The 18,897-nt window shown below is 40.7% G+C and overlaps 2 protein-coding genes across 3 annotated transcripts; one reads left to right on the top strand and one right to left on the bottom strand.

Annotated features, from left to right (window-relative positions):
• The first annotated feature begins 105 nt into the window (after positions 1–105).
• Positions 106–13,783, top strand: fam149b1 (family with sequence similarity 149 member B1). Of its 2 annotated transcripts, XM_037781897.1 has the most exons (16): positions 106–409; positions 1,930–2,046; positions 3,126–3,270; positions 4,003–4,151; positions 4,300–4,437; positions 6,311–6,472; positions 6,568–6,749; positions 6,840–6,982; positions 8,723–8,791; positions 9,299–9,411; positions 9,712–9,936; positions 11,713–11,836; positions 12,091–12,216; positions 12,427–12,508; positions 12,894–13,031; positions 13,196–13,783. In XM_037781897.1, exons 1-16 carry the CDS (start codon positions 363–365, stop codon positions 13,276–13,278), a joined length of 2,043 nt encoding a protein of 680 aa, XP_037637825.1. In that variant the 5' UTR covers positions 106–362; the 3' UTR covers positions 13,279–13,783. The 2 variants fall into 2 exon arrangements, with proteins under 2 accessions (XP_037637825.1, XP_037637826.1); XM_037781898.1 differs by lacking the exon at positions 8,723–8,791 and having other exon boundaries at positions 108–409.
• Positions 13,784–14,474: 691 nt separating this feature from the next.
• Positions 14,475–17,456, bottom strand: dnajc9 (DnaJ (Hsp40) homolog, subfamily C, member 9). The gene is made up of 5 exons (XM_037781902.1): positions 17,144–17,456; positions 15,772–15,912; positions 15,184–15,438; positions 14,942–15,028; positions 14,475–14,850 (listed from the first exon to the last, which is right to left on the bottom strand). The coding sequence occupies exons 1-5, from the start codon at positions 17,315–17,317 to the stop codon at positions 14,743–14,745; spliced, it is 765 nt and encodes a 254-aa protein (XP_037637830.1). The 5' UTR covers positions 17,318–17,456; the 3' UTR covers positions 14,475–14,742.
• Positions 17,457–18,897: the final 1,441 nt, after the last annotated feature.

Raw genomic sequence — 18,897 nt, forward strand, 5'->3', positions numbered from 1 at the left:
TAGTGAAATAGCCAATAGACTGAAAGCTATTTTGTGGTGGTCGGAACTCTATTTCCCGTGAGGCCACGGGGCACACAGAGCTGCGTATCCATGACAGCCGTATTATTATTGTTGGTGGTTGGTGGTGGTGCTAACATTAGCACAAGAAGAACCCCCGATAGCTGGCTCCTCTCACGTTGTCTTTTAAAGATGTAGCGTTAAAATTGATTGTCAACAACATTAGCATCTGTAGCCGTGCTGAGGGTGTTTATATCTGCGGACTAGAGGAGATGTCAGACCTTCCTCTGATCTGTTACCAGAGAGTCGAGGAGGCGAGAATGAGAGACGAGGGCTCGAGCCTATAAACACAGGAGACAGGGAGGATGATTTCACGATACAACAGAAGACCTGTATCTCACAAGCTGGAGATGTGAGTAATGTACCAGCTGAGCACTGTAGACACGGCTTCTCTCTAGGGATTGAATGATGTCATTATAACGTTATACTGGAGGGAAAGGGAGATGAGTGACTATCGAGTGACAGTGTAAAATAATAGTTTTATTGATCCAGTTAATGACAGGCCACCTGTCACATCATGGAACAACATCTCCCTGTTTTCATGAGGTCACACTTTGGTTAATAGTCGGCAGTAAAATTAAGTATAATAGATAGATTAGATAGATAGATAGATAGGTAGATAGATAGAAAAATAGATAGATAGATAGATAGACAAATAGATGGATGGATGGATGGGTAGATGGGTAGATAGATAGATAGATAGATAGATAGATAGATAGATAGATAGATAGATAGATAGACAAATAGATGGATGGATGGATGGGTAGATAGTTAGATAGATAGATAGATGGATGGATAGGTAGGTAGATTAAATGGATGGATAGATAGATAGATAGATAGATAGATAGGTAAATAGATAGATAGATAGATAGATAGATAGATAGATAGATAGATGGATAGATAGGTAGGTAGGTAGATGGATGGATAGATAGATAGATAGATAGATAGATAGGTAGGTAGATGGATGGATAGATAGATAGATAGATAGAAAAATAGATGGATGGATGGATGATGGATAGATAGATAGATAGATAGATAGATAGATAGATAGATAGGTAAATAGATAGATAGATAGATAGATAGATAGACAGATAGATAGATAGATAGATGGATATATGGATAGTAACTTTATTGATCCCGAGGGAAATTCAAGTTTCCAGCATCACAGTTCCATAGTGCAAAACATGTTAGTAAAAAGGCAGTAAAAAAGTTAGTAGTACAAAGTACAAAACAAATATACCAGATATAAAAATACAAGGAGATGAAGAAAAACTGTTAAAACTGAATATAGTGCAGGGTTAAAGCTGTGATACACGACTATTAAAAAAGTGAATATAGTGCAGAAGAAACTGTTAAAAATGAATATAGTGTAGAAGAGACTGTTAAAAATGAGTATAGTGCATGGTAACTCCAGTAGCTTAGTCTATGAAAGTGCACTGTGTGCATTATTATCTGTCCTTATCCCCCCCCGTCCCTAGAGAGGTGTTGTACAGTTTGATGGCTCGGGGGACAAAGGATTTCCTGAGTCTGTCTGTGGAGCATATACATATACATACAGTATTTATTCAAAACACCAGTATGGTCCTTTGGATAGGCACACAGCAAGAATTATGATACAGATCACATAGAGTACATCACCATCATATCCTTTTCTATAATTGGACATCTAACTCAGTTTTCACTTGTGTCTGGATTCAACCACACAGCTGCTTCAGTCAATTCAATATTTTCATAATGTTTTGTCATGTTTTTGTGACTGTAAGCCCATTAGACATTAAACACACCAGTAGTGGCCTCTCCAAAATGTGATTACAAACTCACTATTTTCATCAGACTTTATTGATTGATGTTCTCAATCTGTCTTTTATGCAGTCGCGGGTTGTCTCGCAGCAGCCTCGACCACCACCCTCTCCCAGAGGAAGCAGACGATAACCAAACGCCTCAGCGTTACCTCCATGACCTCCAGGAAGCTGTCTCTGCTCATAACAGGTAACTGGTCATTCTACAGACAGGGCAGCCCGGGCTTGTTCTGCAAGGAGATAAACCTAGGCAATGCCAGAGTACGGCCAAGATGAAACTACTCACAATTAGTACACAAACATACTCCTGCCTGTGTGTTTTGTAATGTTACACCCTCTTGAGTGGACAGCTGATTCTCAGGGCTCTTGCTATGTGAAACAAGACACCCAGAAGCAGTGGATTAATTGATATCACATTGCCTCCTTCAGATGTGCAGTTAAAAGAATACATAATGAGTCAGGCTGTTGGAATATTCAATTACTTTGACATTTGCCCTTTATTTTCCACTTTGAAACCTTGCCTTGGATTATGTCATCAACCACCGCCAGTAAGATTTACGCGGCCACATAATAGAGACCTGGTTTATATTGTGACATAGAGTCAAGGTGTTTGTATATACTTGTTAAATTTGCTGGGTATATGCAAAACAGGCGATGGTTTGCTGTGAGAGAGGGGTTGTTGGAAACATAGATTGTGAACTATATCCCCTACATGTGGGGATGCACCGATCCAACTTTTTCAGTCCCGATACCGATAGCGTTACCTGGGCTTTGGGTATTGGCCAATATCGAGTACCGATCCATTACCAGTGTTTAAATTTAAGCTGTATCACTGTGTGGAAGTGACTGGGATCATTCTTTTATGTGTCAGGCAACATCAGGCTTGACTTAAACACTGCTTTCTTAACTTTGTAAAACAAAAAATAACAAATAAATGTATTATTCAAATAACAAATCGTGCACCAGCAACTTGGTAAAAAAAATCTTCAAAATTAACAGGAATTACAATTCAGGTGTAACTTTTTAAATGCAGCAACAAATTGGTCAAAACTTAAACAGGAATTCAAATTCCAGTATATAATGTATATAGTATATAAACATAGGTTGCCCCCCTTTGTCACTGATACCCGATCCAGTTATTTGAGTCAGTATAGGCCCCCGTATCTGATCCGGTATCGATGCAGCCCTACCCTACATGAAACGTGGTGAAACATTACTTCTCTAACTGCATTTAGACCTCACAACTTCCTTGTCCTTTTTTCTATGTAGCTCAGAGACGTCTGCTGCCTCAGGTCACTCTGACTGTCCCACCGTCATCTCAGTAGACTCCAGCCAGTCCTGGTCAGGTATCCACAGCTCCACGGGCACTGGCATCTCCACAGAGAGGAGCTCTGTTTTTTCCTGGGGCTACGATGTAAGTCTGCTCCTGAGATCTTAATGTGAAGTGATGATGCCAGTCCGACTGTCTGTTGCACAAAAAACATACTCAAGCGTACACACACACACACACACATTGTTTTTCCTCTAGCATTTTTCCATCCTCTCTGTTATTCTGTTGCAAAGATGAAAAGACTCCACAGACATATGTTAATGCACTTTGTAATGTCAGATTTTGATTTTACTTACTAACATTTGTCACCTTTTGGCAAACCTGTGGAAAAACATAGAACGACCTTCAACCAGTTACCGTATCGTATAGTAGATGACTTGTTTGTCTGGTACGTCTTTATATATGCAAGGCATGATTCCACTGGGTATTGGTTTGTTATTATGCTGCGCTTTCTAGCCTCAGCTCGTCCTGCAAAACTTTTCCAGGACTCAATGATTTATTTAGATTGTTGTCCTCAAGCTGCTTCTGAGAAAGAAGTTACGCAAACTAACTCACCTCTTTCTCTCTGTCTCTTTCTCATTTCTTACTTGACCACAAACCTATACACACATCCCAAAGGGCCATAGAGGCTAATTATTATGCATGTTGAAGTTTGTCTTGAGATAAAAACGATAAAAAAATATGGCGATGTGTCGCCAATAACTGATGAACAGACTGAAAAGCAGCGGCTTTCAGTCGTAGAGCCGGTGTATGAGAACAGAGGACTGACTAGCTTTCCTTCCTCTGTCTGTCTCTTTTTGTTTTGCTGTCCCACAGGAGTTCGACAAGGCAGCATCACGGCAGGTGCAGCAAATGTTTGAGGAGATCGACAAAGAGCTGTACGAGGGGAGAGGCAGCGGGGGAGGGATACTCCAGGGGCTGCAGGATGAATGTCAGCAGTGGGCCACACGTTTCCCACATCTTCGGTATGTTATCCACAGTTTCCTCCCAACCTCCTGACCTTTTACGTCAGGGCACCAGTGGTGGGATCAAAAACCTGGAAAAAACACTCCTTTCTTGTATGAAAACAAAATTATTTTACTAAAATATTCATTATGTGTGTGTGTCACTCAGGATCCTGGGAACTCAGCTGATGTGTCCCAGTGATGACGGCTTCCAGTGGTACGCTACTTCAGGCAGCGCTGCCAGCAGCCCATCAGCAGGCAAAGAGAGCAGTGTGAAGTCCCAGGAGAAAGACAAGGGTGGCACCGAGTAAGTCTTTACTGCACTGACTCACTGGTTGACTGTCTGATGTCCCTTCCTTTTTGCTCTGATGCTCTCTGGTTGTTGGTGTCTTACCTGGTGTCTGGAGCTTCTCCACCTAAACAGAGTGTCCCGGATGATGTGGGTCTCTAAGAAAGGCCTGTACTTTATTCCTGCAGCAGTGAACAGAGTGTCTATGGAGGGTAGCTTGTGTTCTTATGATCCTCTCTGTTGTTTTTATAGACCTCTGGAGGTCTTTCCTCTCCTTTAGTGTGGTGTTTCCGTACGTTCTCCACAAGATCTGTTGAGGCCTGGGTAAGAGGTTGGCGGCTCAGGCCAGCTTTCTTCATTGAACCTGATAAAATAGAGCCACTGCTGTGCCTTCTTGACAGTGGCTGAGGTGTGTACTGTCCAGCTCAGGTTGTTGGTGATGTGCAAGCCCAGAAACCGGAAGCTGTCAACCCGTTCCACCTCTGCACTTTTAATCCACAGAGGTTGCAGAGGGGGAGCTTTCCTCCTGAAATCCAGGATTAGCTCCTTGGTCTTGTCGGTGTTGAGGACGAGACGGTTTTCCTCCTCATAGGCGATTGTCTCATCCACCAGCAACATGTAGTGCGACACCTGAGGTTTTTCTGTCAGGAAATCTAAAATCCAGTTGCAGGTGGGAGTGGGCAGCCCCACTGTGACCATAACTCATGAATTCATGCTAATTATGACAATTTCACACAAATGTCTAACAGGATAAAATGATGAAGTGATGACATTTTGAACAAACATGGATGTATAATGCAACTTGACTGGTCGGCGGAGGCATACAACCACAAGGCGGTAATTCTAGTTGCTTTATTATTTAAAGAAATTCATCAGAAATATCATGTCTCTCTCTCTCTCTCTCTCTCTCTCTCTCTCTCTCTCTCGAGCGGCTGTTGGCCGGTTGTAGAGATGACTGGTGTTAGAGCATCAATTATACAGTAGTCCCGGCTGACTCTGTGGTTTTGTGACCTAGATGCTCGGGCTTCTTAATCAAGTTTGTGGGTCACGTTGGCTTAGCTGTGATGACTAGTTGCTAGGAGGACTGCCACTCTTAAAACCAAGTTGACATAAAGGAGTTTGTGTTAGCCACTTTACTATTGTCACCATATGCAGTGTGTTAGTGTGAGCGTGTGCATGTGCATGTGCATGTGTATACTGTAAAAGTTCTCTTCAGGATTTTCCTTCTGCTTTTATAGCCTGGAGTTGTCAGCTGGATTTGAGTTAATTTATCATTTATAGAAAACATACAAAATGTGTTGGCTTGTGTCTGTTTTCGTACCACTTTATGTGTATATGTTTAGGTGCTTAAAGGGATAGTTCTGGTGTTTTGAAGTGGTGTTGTATGAGGTACTTATCCATTGTCAGTGTATTACCTACAGTAGATGACGGTCGGCACACCCCCAGTTTGAAGAAACAGACAGGAGTACCAACACTGGAGCAAAGCAATGTACTGCTGTGGACGGGGGCCATCAGAAAAACGTACTTTAGCAACATTTAGAATATTTTCGCCGCTTTATCTTACCGCCAGAAAGCCGTTTCTGACGGGGAATTGAACTGAAGTAGAAACTTTGCTCTCTTCAAAGCCACAAGACTCCGTTGACAAAAACAGTATAGATAAGTTTAATTTTCAGGTCAAATCCCCGTCGGAAAATATTCTAAACATAGCGTACACTTAAATTGATATTGATTTTTTTTTAGATGAGCCTTTCTTTTAGGTGTCTATAATACGTTTTGCTGTCGGCCCCGTCCACAGCAGTAAATTGCTTTGCTTCCTTGCCTTGACTATAGATAAGTACCTCATACAACACCACTTCCCTTTAACTGTGTGTGCCCTTGTCTTGGGGGAAAGGTTGAACGTGCAAGGCAGGAGAGCGCCGCTGATCACTTCCACCTCAGCAGAGCTGGATGAGCCTCCTGGCACCTCCAGTGGCTCCAGCAGTCATGACAAGCCGAGAGTGATTGAAGTGGAGGGTCTGATGGAAGAGTACTTGGCTTTCGATAGCAAGGACGTGTGAGTTACTCACTTTCCTTATTCTTTCTCATGCCAGAATCTAAATCTAAACCTCAGCTGTTAACATGATTTACTGTATCTGTCTTCTTCTGCAGGGAGGACGAGTGGGAGCAGGATTGTTCGGAGTCGGGTCGGAGGCATCACTGTATGCCCCCTGTCTCTCCATACCGGTGTCGCCGTCAAGCTGTGCTCGACCTGCTGTTTGACGATGTGTGGCGGCAGCTGGTTGGCTGGATGAAAGAGCTGGTTCAACGCCACTGGGAATGCGGCACCTCAAGTAGGCCTGAATTGATTAAGACTAACTTATATTAACATGGTTCCATTGTCGAGTACAGTATTTGGAAGTGATTGTATGTGTGATTGGCAGATGATGAAAAGATTTCTGGGAACTTGAGCCCCGTGCAACTAGACTCCCAGAATCCCTTCATGCTGCTCTCCATGCTGCCCACGATGCTGCCCAAACTCTGCCAGAGCAGGGTGCCTCCGCTCACAGCCGGGCTGCAGTTCCAGGTCAGTGGTCTGAGGGGGGTCGGGAGGCAGCAGGGTGCGAGTAGACGGGGAGCCACATTTCACTTTCATCACTGTCAGCAGTTCAGGAGGTCAATCAAAAGATTATCCTTTTTAAAAAGTAATCTATGTGGGTTTTTAACAGATGTTATGAAACATATTAAATAATGATATTAATAGTGACCTTTTTATATTCATAAAAATTAGCCACTATAGCATTAGTTACAGTTGCGTCCAGATAGCCATATCCTAAGTTTTATTACCATAGATTACATTACATGAATCTTAAACACCACTGCACAAAATAACCTAAAACTATAGCTAATGTATAGCTACATGTTGCAAAGTGACTTTATTGCTCTACCAGGAAAGATTCATCACTTGACATGACTGTTGGAGTCTCACTCCACTCGACCATAAAATATGCAGGTTGTGCAACGAACTGGCAACCACTTGTTGTGAAGTGAATACAATAGAGAAGCGAAGTCCCGCCCCCTCCGGTGGACCACCATGGGACCTTATTTCCAAAAAATATGAACGGTACTCAACAGCGAGAGATATTTCTTTGATTCTGTTTGAATTGCGCCATGAATCACACATTATGATGTTTGTCAATTTAAAAGATAATTTTGCAAGTCAAGAAAGTCCCAGTTTGTTGTAAAACTGTTGAAGAATAAGACTTTGAAAACACATAATTACAAAGACTACACACCCCAAAAGTCACGTAGTGACGTCTCTCTCTCTGAAGCTACGATGCCTGATGTGTTTCGTACTGGGATGTACTCACACCAGCAACGGGTCTCGCTCGTTCTGTCAACCGGCTGATAAAAAGACCAGCAGTCGCTGGATAAAACACATCAGGTAAGGTGCAACAAACGTTACATTTGTGTGTGAAATATAGCTAAGTTGGCCAGCTAGTGTTGGTGACGTATACTGTGCTAGACGAGAGATGTAGTTCACTGAGCGGTTTCACACAAAACTAAATGATACTACGACAAACCTACGACAAACTGCGACTTTCTTGACTTGAAAATTATGTTTTGAATTGACAAACATCATATGTGTGATTCATGCCACAATTTAAACATGATCATAAAAATATTTGTCTCTCGCCGTTGACTACCGTACATATTTTTTCCTAAATAAGGTCTCATGGTTGTCCACCGGAAGGGGCGGGGCTTCACCTCTCTATGGAACGGAGGAGGGAGAGTGCGATATCTAGTGGCTGAAAGTTATCAAAGTTATCAATACCACCTTTAAACAACAGTTTACTTTTTAGAGTTTTCTTCACTTTAATAATAACTGCAATATATAACATGAAAATAAAATGATATTTGTATTAGAAGACATGTCTTACTCAAGTTGACCTTGAATCATTTCAGCCCTGAGGAGACTACTGTATTGTATATAACATTTGCTCAGCATTCCTAACTGTGAGGTCTTAGCAGGCTTTAGTCACATGTCTCTGTTCCACAGTCCACACTTTTTTTTCACTCCTGCCTGTTGCTCTTTTAGTCTTTCAATGCTTCCAGTTCATTAACTTGTATCACTGTTTCCTTTTCTTCCCTCTTCACTCTCTGCCCCTCACCTTGCCAATGTGTTTCGTGCACCTTTTGTTTCGTTTGTCTATTCTTCCCTTCTTCTTTCTGTCTATATTTCCCTCCATGTTCTTCACCCATCTCCCTTCCTTTTCTTCTATATCCACTATCTTCCTTTTGGTCATTGCCTTTTCCCCCCTCAAAGAACACAAAGTCAAGGGGCTCAAAGCACAAGTCCAGACGGAAAACCAAAAAGCAGAAAAGGCCTTCCAGTGTATGTAACTCCCTCACTTAGAGCCAAAGTGGTGGCGTGTCGTGTGCACACCATCCATGACGGCTCATTATCTTTATCTCTAGAATAAATGTGCTTGTTGCCTGTTGATTAATTCATCACCACCGTTTTGATTAACTGCAACTTATTTTCAACATGAACTACTTTATTTCCTTTCACAACGAGAATGCTTTGTTTTGCTAGTTATTGCTTTTGTTGCATTTTAAATGTTATGTGAATGTTATTTTTGGTTGATGGCATAGCGGATATGGGGCCCTCCTGACATCAATGCATGATGAATAACCATTTCTTTGACAATATGTTGTATTGTAGATATGGAATCAACTAACTGTGTGGCTACTGGCTCTCGTAAAATACATTATTTGTATCTGACTTGCCTCTCCTCCTGTATTATGTCTCCTCTTACATCTCTCTTAATCATTCCTGTCCTTTTGCATCTTTTTCCTTTACCCTCCCCTTCTGTCTCATTACTTTCACACCATTCCCCAGGCTGGAAGGGTCCCAGTAGGAACAGCAGCGACCCAGCACAACCTGAATGACCTCATCGTGATCCACAGCATCCCACTGCAGCAGAGGAACCTGGGTGTGCTGGAAAGAAACCAGTATGCACACATTTTTACTCTCCTATCCAATGAGCATTGGTGCCAAAGTGAAAAAAATAAAAGCAAAATCAATGACACATCCACGACGCATTTGAATGGGAATGAAAACAGGCATAGATGTCTTGTAGTTCTTCTTTTCCATATGCAGGTAAACAAAGTATAGAGGGACAATAGCCGTGCTCATGCCATGTTTCTGTCCCTGGTCTTAACACCTTGTTTGGCAGAGCACACAGTCAGCTGGCAGCAGGTGGAAATGCACCATTCAGCGACTGTGCTCCTCTCTCTGTCCTTGCCATACAGGGAGCCAGAAGAGCGAGCGTCTCACAGACCAGGCTCCAGCGCGGTCCCCTCCAACAAACCTCGCCCTCGCCGAACCCTGGAGCAGAGCTCTTCCTCGCTGTCCCGCCCGGCACAGTCTGCCCGACGCAGAAACCCTCCTCCCAGAACCCTCCTGCCACTGGTTCCCAGTCTTAGTCAGGCCAGCGCAGCGGGATCCATGGATGAGGTCATCCGCGGGACACGTCTGTGAGTTGTAGTGTCATGGGAAGCCCCACCCAAACTCCTATCTCGCTTTTGTACTCTCAATCTCCCCCTACGGTCTCTGAAGTTGTGCAGAGGCAGAGTGAGATTACTTTGAAAACAGACTCCCTTTCAACTCTGTGCCTCATGGCTCTGAATAATGGGGTGGGTGATAGAAGTTTCATGTGTGAAATCAACTTCACAGATGAACTTGTTATGAACCGCGGGTGAAAGAGTAATAGTTTAAAGTGATGCGACGTAGTTTTCCTTTCTTTTGAAATGTCAAATATTCTATTCAATGTTAAACTCTGTGAGCACTTTTATGTCATTTTATGCTCATTCGAGAGTTAGATGAGAACATCGAAGACTTTAAGTGTAAAAACGTTTGTAATTTCACTTTACTTTTGCTTTACTGTCATCACCATGAGGCTCAACCCCAAGAAATAGTCCGGCACATAACCGCCCATAAAACAAGATACAACACATTAATTCGGGAGATTCAGAGGTACTGATAGCTGTTTTTTTGAGTCTTTAGTCAGATCTAGGCTAGCTGTTTCCAGCCTTTATGCTAAACTCCAGCTTCATATTTAACAGACAGATTTGAGAGTGGGATCCTCTCATTTAACTTTCAGCAAAAAAGTGAAATAGCACATTCAAAACTATTCCTTTAATATCACAGTTTGTTTATTTCTTTATTTACACGTATAAAAAAAAAAAAAAAAAAGATGCCATATACAATTTGCAAGGGAATGTGAAGGAGAACTGCCTAAAACCTTCCAGAGGCTTGTGAAGTGGCATTCTCAAGGCGGCATATTACAGGAAATAATTACAGTAATGTAATGTGCACAATTTGTATGTATTTATCAATACTTTAGACATACTGCAGTAAAAAACATAGTGTAAAACAGAGACATAGTTGAGCAAAGTACTTGGCAGCAATGCATCCCATAAACACCCATCTGTTACGCAAATATGTTGGATCAGTAATAAGACGCACACACACACACACACACACACACATAAAGAAGACTCATTCATAATTCACTGTCATTAACAAACTAAGATCATACACTCGTGTGATATGGCAGAGTTTTCATAAGGCAAGAAAGATAAATAAGATAGAAAATAGGGAGAAAATAAACACAAATGATAATAAAAAAGAAAATCAAGCGTTCATAATAGGCTTTTAGACTTGTAGGACAAAAGAAATATTGTTTGGACCCAGCTCATAGGCAGTCCATATGGGAAATATTGGTTGGTTAGAAGAAGTGATTTCTGGGATCTTTTAAAATGCAAATGCAAATGTAAAGGCAGAAAATGTCATATTTTGGACCCTCGGTAGAATATACTAAACTGAGATTGGGAAGTTCGGGAATGAGGGGGTCTAAAGAGACAAGAGATACGTGTGGAATAAGTAGGAAATTGATAATTATATGCAAATATGTCAAAAAACAGTACTGTTACCGTAGCATCTTGGTCATCAAATTCTATCTGGGGAGGGATGACTTCAACATTTTATAGCACTGTGGCAAAAGAATTCACCGCAGCCCTAAAGAACAAACATTTTCTACATTTATCTAATCACATCTTTTCTTTATTTCTACCCTATCACAAGAAGTCAAATTCTAACTTTGAATTTCATCCTTACACCTAAGCTGTGAATTTTCACAACTCCCACAACCTTTTTCAGAAACAAGTATAAGTTTAGCGTCACAGATGCAGCGTAGAACAATCCATATCGATAGTTATGGTCTTTATTGAAGTGTGTGTGTTCTTCCACAGACACACAGCCAGCGACTGCCTGACGTCTCCGCTGTTGCCTCTGAGCAGGAACACACTCCTTCCCCCCATCAGCACCGGAGACCCAGAGTCGTCTCACTCGGGGCAGCAGTCCAAACTTGCACAGGTGGAGTACAACACTGCTGAAACACAACTACACTGACAATGAAGAACTTCAGTTACAGCACCGGAACAGAAACACAGATTAAATGAAGGCTTTCTGAATAGATAATAGGTTTAAGTGTTAAAGTATACAGTCTAAAAACAATTGCATTGTAGCATCTATCAAATGCATTGGTCAATTTTTTTCAAATGCCGTAAACCACCTCTAACCAGCTGTTTAAAAGATTGCGTATCTGTCCATTATTTCCGTCCGACCAGCGTCAGAAAGGCCCATCCAGCCGCGCCCATAGTGCTATAAATGATGAAGCTGGCAGTTTAATACCAAGGGATCGTCACCTCCTACTGGACGTCTTCTCTCGCCCCAACACCACTCACACATACAGGGTAAGATGCTGTTTATCATCACAGACGCCTTCTTCACATACTCTCACAAGTCAAAAATACCGAAGTTACCCTTTAAGCAGAAGGGTTTTATATGCCAAGTAATGGGCTGGCAAAGTTTATATTCTGTATTTTATGATCAATGGCGATTCTTTTTAGTGGTTTGAGTGTCAGAGATTTATGTTTGAACCCCTTTTTTTGTTTTTTTTTCAGTCGGATACTCCATACCGTCGTTCCTTCACAGTATTGGACAACATCGGGCAGGGGCGGACAGGCAGAGCCTCTGTTGCCACAGGTCAGAAATTCAACTTGAATAGTTGAATATAAAAACATAAAAAAATGCTCCCAGAAAAGAGATGTGGTATACTACAGTGGATCCCAACTGTTTTTCTCAGAGGGCCCTGTCAGACTAATACAAATACCGCTTCATCAACACCACCCATTCATGTTCCACTGGTAGTTTAGCCATCAATTTCAAGTGTTTATCCATTATTTGTCACTGTCTATTTCAGCCATTTATCCATTGCTTAGAGCTTCTTATTTTAAATCCCCTCGTTGGCAATCACCGATACTGTACACTGAGACCCACTTCATTTTGTTTTGCCTGTACTTGTACTGTACATACCCAGTAGTGCATCAGTTAATCACTTATGCATTCATTTATTCGTTCATTCCACCAGACTCTCTTGGAATCGGCGTGACAGGCATCAGTCTTGGCATCAGCAGCTCATCTTTCTTGGACTCGTTTTCCCACCACCCCTTGGGGCACTCGCCCATCAAAGATAAAGAGGAGCCAGACTCACAAGTCCCCGTCCCAGGTCAGTAGATTATAGCGCTGATGAAACTCTTCCAGTTCTCAGATAAACTATGAATCAAAGAGGTTGCAGCAGCTGGCTTCAAGTAAGATTTTACCTGCCGGTGAGATGATTTCAGTCAGTATCTTCATTAACTCGAGATTTTGATCCTTCCTCTTCCTCCGCAGCGCCGCTGGTGCCCGTGTCAGTCCCACCTCGCTCATACACCAGGGGAGGCATCTCATCCAGAGCCAGCAGACCTGGCTTGTAGTTTGCCTCCAGACACCTTCAGCCATTCATTTTTATTCACAACAAAGTGCAACACTCCACTAAACTTTTTTTTTTTTTACAGAAGTAGCAAAATTTTTTTTCACATGATGCTGCTTTGATGAAGTTTTTGTTAAGAGGCCTATTTTTGTATTTCAGAAATCAGCTTATGTGGCTGCCAAACACAACGATAACTCCATCTTCATGTACAGCATGAGGTGTATGCCTGGACATTTATACTTATGTATGTATGTATGTATGTATGATCTGAATGTGTATATATCTATTTAAATGTGAATGTACAGTATATTAGCCTCCGTGGTGTGTTGTTGTTTTGCTGGTAAATGACTATGCAGGGGATAACACATCCACTCAGACAGGGATAGAAAGGATAACAAGCACTTTTTTCCATCTCTGATGCTACGTCAGAGAGTTTGGTACTGTATCTTTTTATAAGGACCCAGACTCAAACACCCTGTGTTAAAAACAAAGAGAAGAAATTAACCAACCTCGAATGTTTTCAGTTGCCTTTTTTCTCCATTAAAGCTCAGTTTAAATCATAAGAGGTAATGTGGTGGCTGAACATCACCTTAAGATTAATGTAGGAATACAAGAGGCAGTTATAAGAAATTGTTTGTAAATAACTAAGGAGTCATTCATCGTGTCTGCACAAAATACTATATTTGAGGTACATTTTTGTTTTCACCTGAGCAAAGCCAAGTGGGGATGCTTTGACAGGTAACATCATTGGACGGTCACACATGCGCGAATGCAGGCGAGTGACCATCACCTACTGAGGCAAAAATTAATTTGCCAAGCAAAGGCACACAGGTTGGAATCGAACTCGGGTCGCTGCCAAGGACTGTGCTGAGCACGCTCTACCAGGTGAGCTAGAAGTCCCACCGAAAATTCACCAGAGAATGTGAGATGTGAATTTGCTTCGCAACCAGAAGCAAATGTTTTTCTCGCTCGCACAGAATTGAAGTGAACGGGAGGTGAATGTTAATTTCGCGCATGTGTGACCGTGCCTTCAGGGTTACTGCACAAAGGGTAGTTTTCCCTTCATGCATTATTAAAAAATAGTATATCGGACAGCCATGCTACAAAGGTGACAAAGCTTGAAAATCAACGCTTTTCTTTGATGTGTTTTCTTTGATTCCATTTGATACAAAAACAATAAAAAGCTGTGTACAAATGATGTATATAAATATGAATTTATTCTTGTTTTATGAAGAATTTCACACAAAACAAAACACGTGAAAAGAATAAAAGATGCATTTACATTTCGATAAGCGTCACATAAAAAGCTACAAAGGCCAGATCAAGGACATACAGAAGTTAGAGCAGTTAGACAGCTGCTGCTCATACATGTTACTTGAACGCTCTTATTGATCTTAAATGGTGTTTTTTGAACAAGTGCCACCATCTATATACATTTTATCTGCTACAACCAGAGCCTGTATGCTTCTCACTTTTTCCCTCTTTTTCCTTTTTTGGCACCACTTTTTTTGGCATATTTTGCTTCCAGGTCAGACAAGAAGCCGTTGAAATTCTGCTCTCTGGACTTCTGTTTTTGCTGGAAAATAAGAATGAAAGGATGGTTACTGAGAGAAAAGCAAACAAACAACCCCATAACAATTCCATACATGTGTGTGTGCAATTGTTACCTTAAGCATCATCACAAGACTGTCATCCTCTTCACCGAGCCCCATCTCTTTCTGCATTTCCTCTGCTTCCTGTCGCTCTCTATCAGCCTGGAAGGTCAATTGTAATCACATTATTAAGACTGACCTTATAAGTAGAAAAGTTTAAAGGTTTTGGAGGCATCTTTTGGCCATTCAACAACTGTGAGAAAATCTAGGAAATAGCTTTGAGGATTTTGTGGCTTTAACGCCAACACGTTTCTCACCCTCTTCCTACGAGCCCTCTTCTTCTTATCGGTCTCCTGCGTAAACGCCGGAAGCGCCGCGACTTCTCCGCTCTCGATAGCTGCCTGGATGATGCTGCAGAGCCTGGGCTCATCTTCCTGGGAGCAGCACATGGCCGAAGCTGTGATGGCGTCCATGTTTCCCTCGTGCTGCACGTACAGCTGGATCACATCCAGCCGCTCCTCATCGGAGCCCTTATATTTATTCTCAAATTCAAGGATGTCCTTCACCGTAATCTAGGAGATAGATGGTGAGGAAAAAAACACATACTGTATGACAGTTGCTGGTCAAGGAAATAAAATTATGTTAATGTGCAATTTTAATGATGCTGCATCAAATAAACTAGTAGGGTACATTTATTTGCTGTACTGCGGCAGGTGCAGTGACACCCCATCGATCCCCTGATCTACTGTCTATCATCTAAAATAACATTCCTGGAATACAAGTGACTCACTCCCGAGTGTCACGTCATCGCATGTACAACACAAAGACAAAGCAATGTGGTGTGACTCATTATTAAGTCACTCTTGTTAATAACAATAAAGCAAACACCAGCTGTGCTCCGTTACCTTGGGGAAAAGCAGTCTCCAGTAGTCCTCCCAGCAGCGCTCTTTACTCAGGAGGTCAGACTCTTCATCTACCGTCCCCTGCTCATCATAAACAGCTCTCTGCTCCTTATCGCTCAGCACCGCATACACCTTTCCCAACACCTGGAGGGCAACAAAAAAAATTCAGGTGAGACCCAATTTTACACACACATCTGCAGAGCTTACCGAAAGTATGGTATATGTATGTACTATTATTATACACGTTATATGATATACACATCTATATTCAATTTAGGTGAAATGACAATACAGACATTTGTCAATAGTCATAATTTGCCATACCTTCTATACCAAAGCTATTCATTTGATATATCTGATTGTATTAGCACCTTGTGGGCAATGCTGCAATTAATGAACAGGTATTTTTACCTGGCTGACAAGAAGACTGGATTAACAGGATTGTTATCATAATCTGCCAGGTATTTAATTCACTGGACACTCAAAAAAATACACACATTTTCATATGGTTATTTGAGCTATAGCACTAAATGGTTTAGGGCCAAAATACATTTCTGATCTTCTGCTATGTTATGAACCATCCAGACCTCTCAGGTCATCTGGATCAGGTCTGCTTAGTGTCCCCAGAGTCACAACTAAACATGCAGAAGCAGCATTCAGTTTTTATGCATCAAATATTTGGAACAAGCTCCCAGAAACCTGCAGGACCAACTCCAACTCTGAGGTCTTTTAAATCAAAGCTTAAAACTTTCCTGTTTGCTGCTGCCTTTTATTAAACCAGATAATGATCTTATATACTGCACTAGAGCTTTTACTCTTGTGTGTTATATTTCAATTTTAGCTTCTATCCTAGCTTTTATTTTTAGCTTGTTTTTATTTTCTAATCTTTAATGTTTTTATAATTGTTTTAATTATGTCTTAATGTTCTTTTGCACTTTCTCGCAATGTTCTTGAATGTTTATGTAAAGCACTTTGAATTGCCCTGTTGCTGAAATGTGCTCTACAAAATAAAGCTGCCTTGCCTTGCCTATAACGTTACTCCATTGAGAAAATGTAGTATTCCACAATAAACAGTATAATATAGCAAAATTGAGATATGACAGTACATATAATATGCCCAAAAATGCTGTCCATATTGCCCTCTTCTAATCGGCATTGTTATGACCCTGATGTATGGTTCATAACACATCTAATTTCCTAATTTCTAATTTTGCACCTTGCTACAATTACACCAAAGCTCTAACAAAAAGGCACCTAAACTAGGTTAAATTCAGCATGGGATCTGGTCACTTCTCACTGCTCTACTGGAGTCAGCTAGGACAGCTAGCTTGTGTTCATTGTGTGAGTCTGACAGCCAACAAGGAGCACATCTAACCTGGAACTTCTCTGTGGCCTGCTGGTCTTCAGGAGCCCGGTCCGGGTGGACCTTCAGAGAGACTTTGTAGTAGCTCCTCCTGATGTCAGCCTCGGTCGCCTCTCTGTTGATGCCCAGCACCTCGTAGGGGTTTGAGGTCTTGAACAGCTCCTGGCACCTCTCGAGTAAACCCATCCTGTAAACTATTTAATCTAACGCAGTTTGAGTTTAGTTGTTAACTGTGAAGAAAGTCAATAAGCCTTATTTCCAGCTTTCCCTTTGTTGGCAGTGTCAATTTGGCGCGCTGGCCTGTCACTTCCGCATTACGTACAGCGACGTGCTTACGTAACAATACAAACGCCCTCTTATTGGTTGCCATCATCGAATTCGTCAGATTATGTAAATGAGGACAACAGAAAGAGGCTCTGGAGAAATAATTGAATTAATGAATTGTTTTGCATTTTTTGTATTTTACTTAGTCGCCTATCTTTCATTTTATATATATATATATATATATATATATATATATATTATTATATATATATATATATATATATTATATATTATATGTTATATATTATATATATATATATAATTATTATATATTATTATTTATATATATATATATATATATATATATATATTTATTTATTTATTTGTATATGTATATTTATTTATTGCACATACTACATTTATTTATTGACGGACTTTACACACTATGTTCTCCCATTCACTCTGTATCTTTTATATCTCTATTATTGTTTTTATAATGTTTGTATACCTTTACCTCTCCTGTGTTTCACTCTGTTTGCTGATGTTGCTGCTTTGACACCTGAATTTCCCTCCGGGGATTAATAAAGGTTCATCTTATCTTGTCTTATCTCATCTTACATAAATAACGTCTTTACCCTGCTGTTGTTGTACTGTATATATTGTTGTATTATACATTTTCCACTTGTGCAATTTTGTTAATAGTCTGTTCATTGTCAATACTGTATATACTGCTCCTATTTGTATACTTCCTTCTATTTACATGGTTCATATTTTGTTACACTTTGTTTAGCTCTTTTTTTTACTGTGTTAGCTGATGCATCTTGTTTTTTGCACTATCCTCTTTGCTGCTGTACACTGCAAATTTCCCCACTGTGGGACTAATAAAGGAATATCTTATCTTATCTTATCTTATCTTATCTTATCTTATCTTATCTTGTTGATTTCGTGGAGTTATGCAAAGTAACACTAACTTGATTAGTCCGTTGATAATCTATTAGGTGTCAAAACGTTGAACAAATTCTTTCATAAATATAAACACTCCTCTAGACTGCTAATCCCAATTCTGATTATTAATTGATAATAATTAACTAATAAGTTTTATTTTATTTTAAACCTAATCCTGACTCCGTTTTAAATTCTAAGCTCACTTTCGTAACATTAATCCTAAATTTCTGATTGTAACACCTTATACTGTTTGACTTTTTACCGACACACTTTACTCACTAATTATCAGAATTATAGCCTATACTGCTAAAATAGTGTAATGATTTCTGCGCTAATATTTGATCTCTTATGCAGCCTTATGGTTGAGTTGGTTGAGAAAATAGTTGAGTAATTACTTGACCGCAAAGGACAGATTTGTCTTGGAAGAAAAGGTGTGTAACATTTCGGGGGATCTATTAGCAGAAATAGAATATAATATTCATAACAATGTTTTCATTAGTGTATAATCACCTGAAACTAAGAATCATTGTGTTTTCGTTAGCTAAAGGCCCTGACAC

Source organism: Sebastes umbrosus, chromosome 10 (genome assembly GCF_015220745.1).
Source record: "Sebastes umbrosus isolate fSebUmb1 chromosome 10, fSebUmb1.pri, whole genome shotgun sequence".
In the NCBI taxonomy this organism is placed as follows: Eukaryota; Metazoa; Chordata; class Actinopteri; order Perciformes; family Sebastidae; genus Sebastes; species Sebastes umbrosus.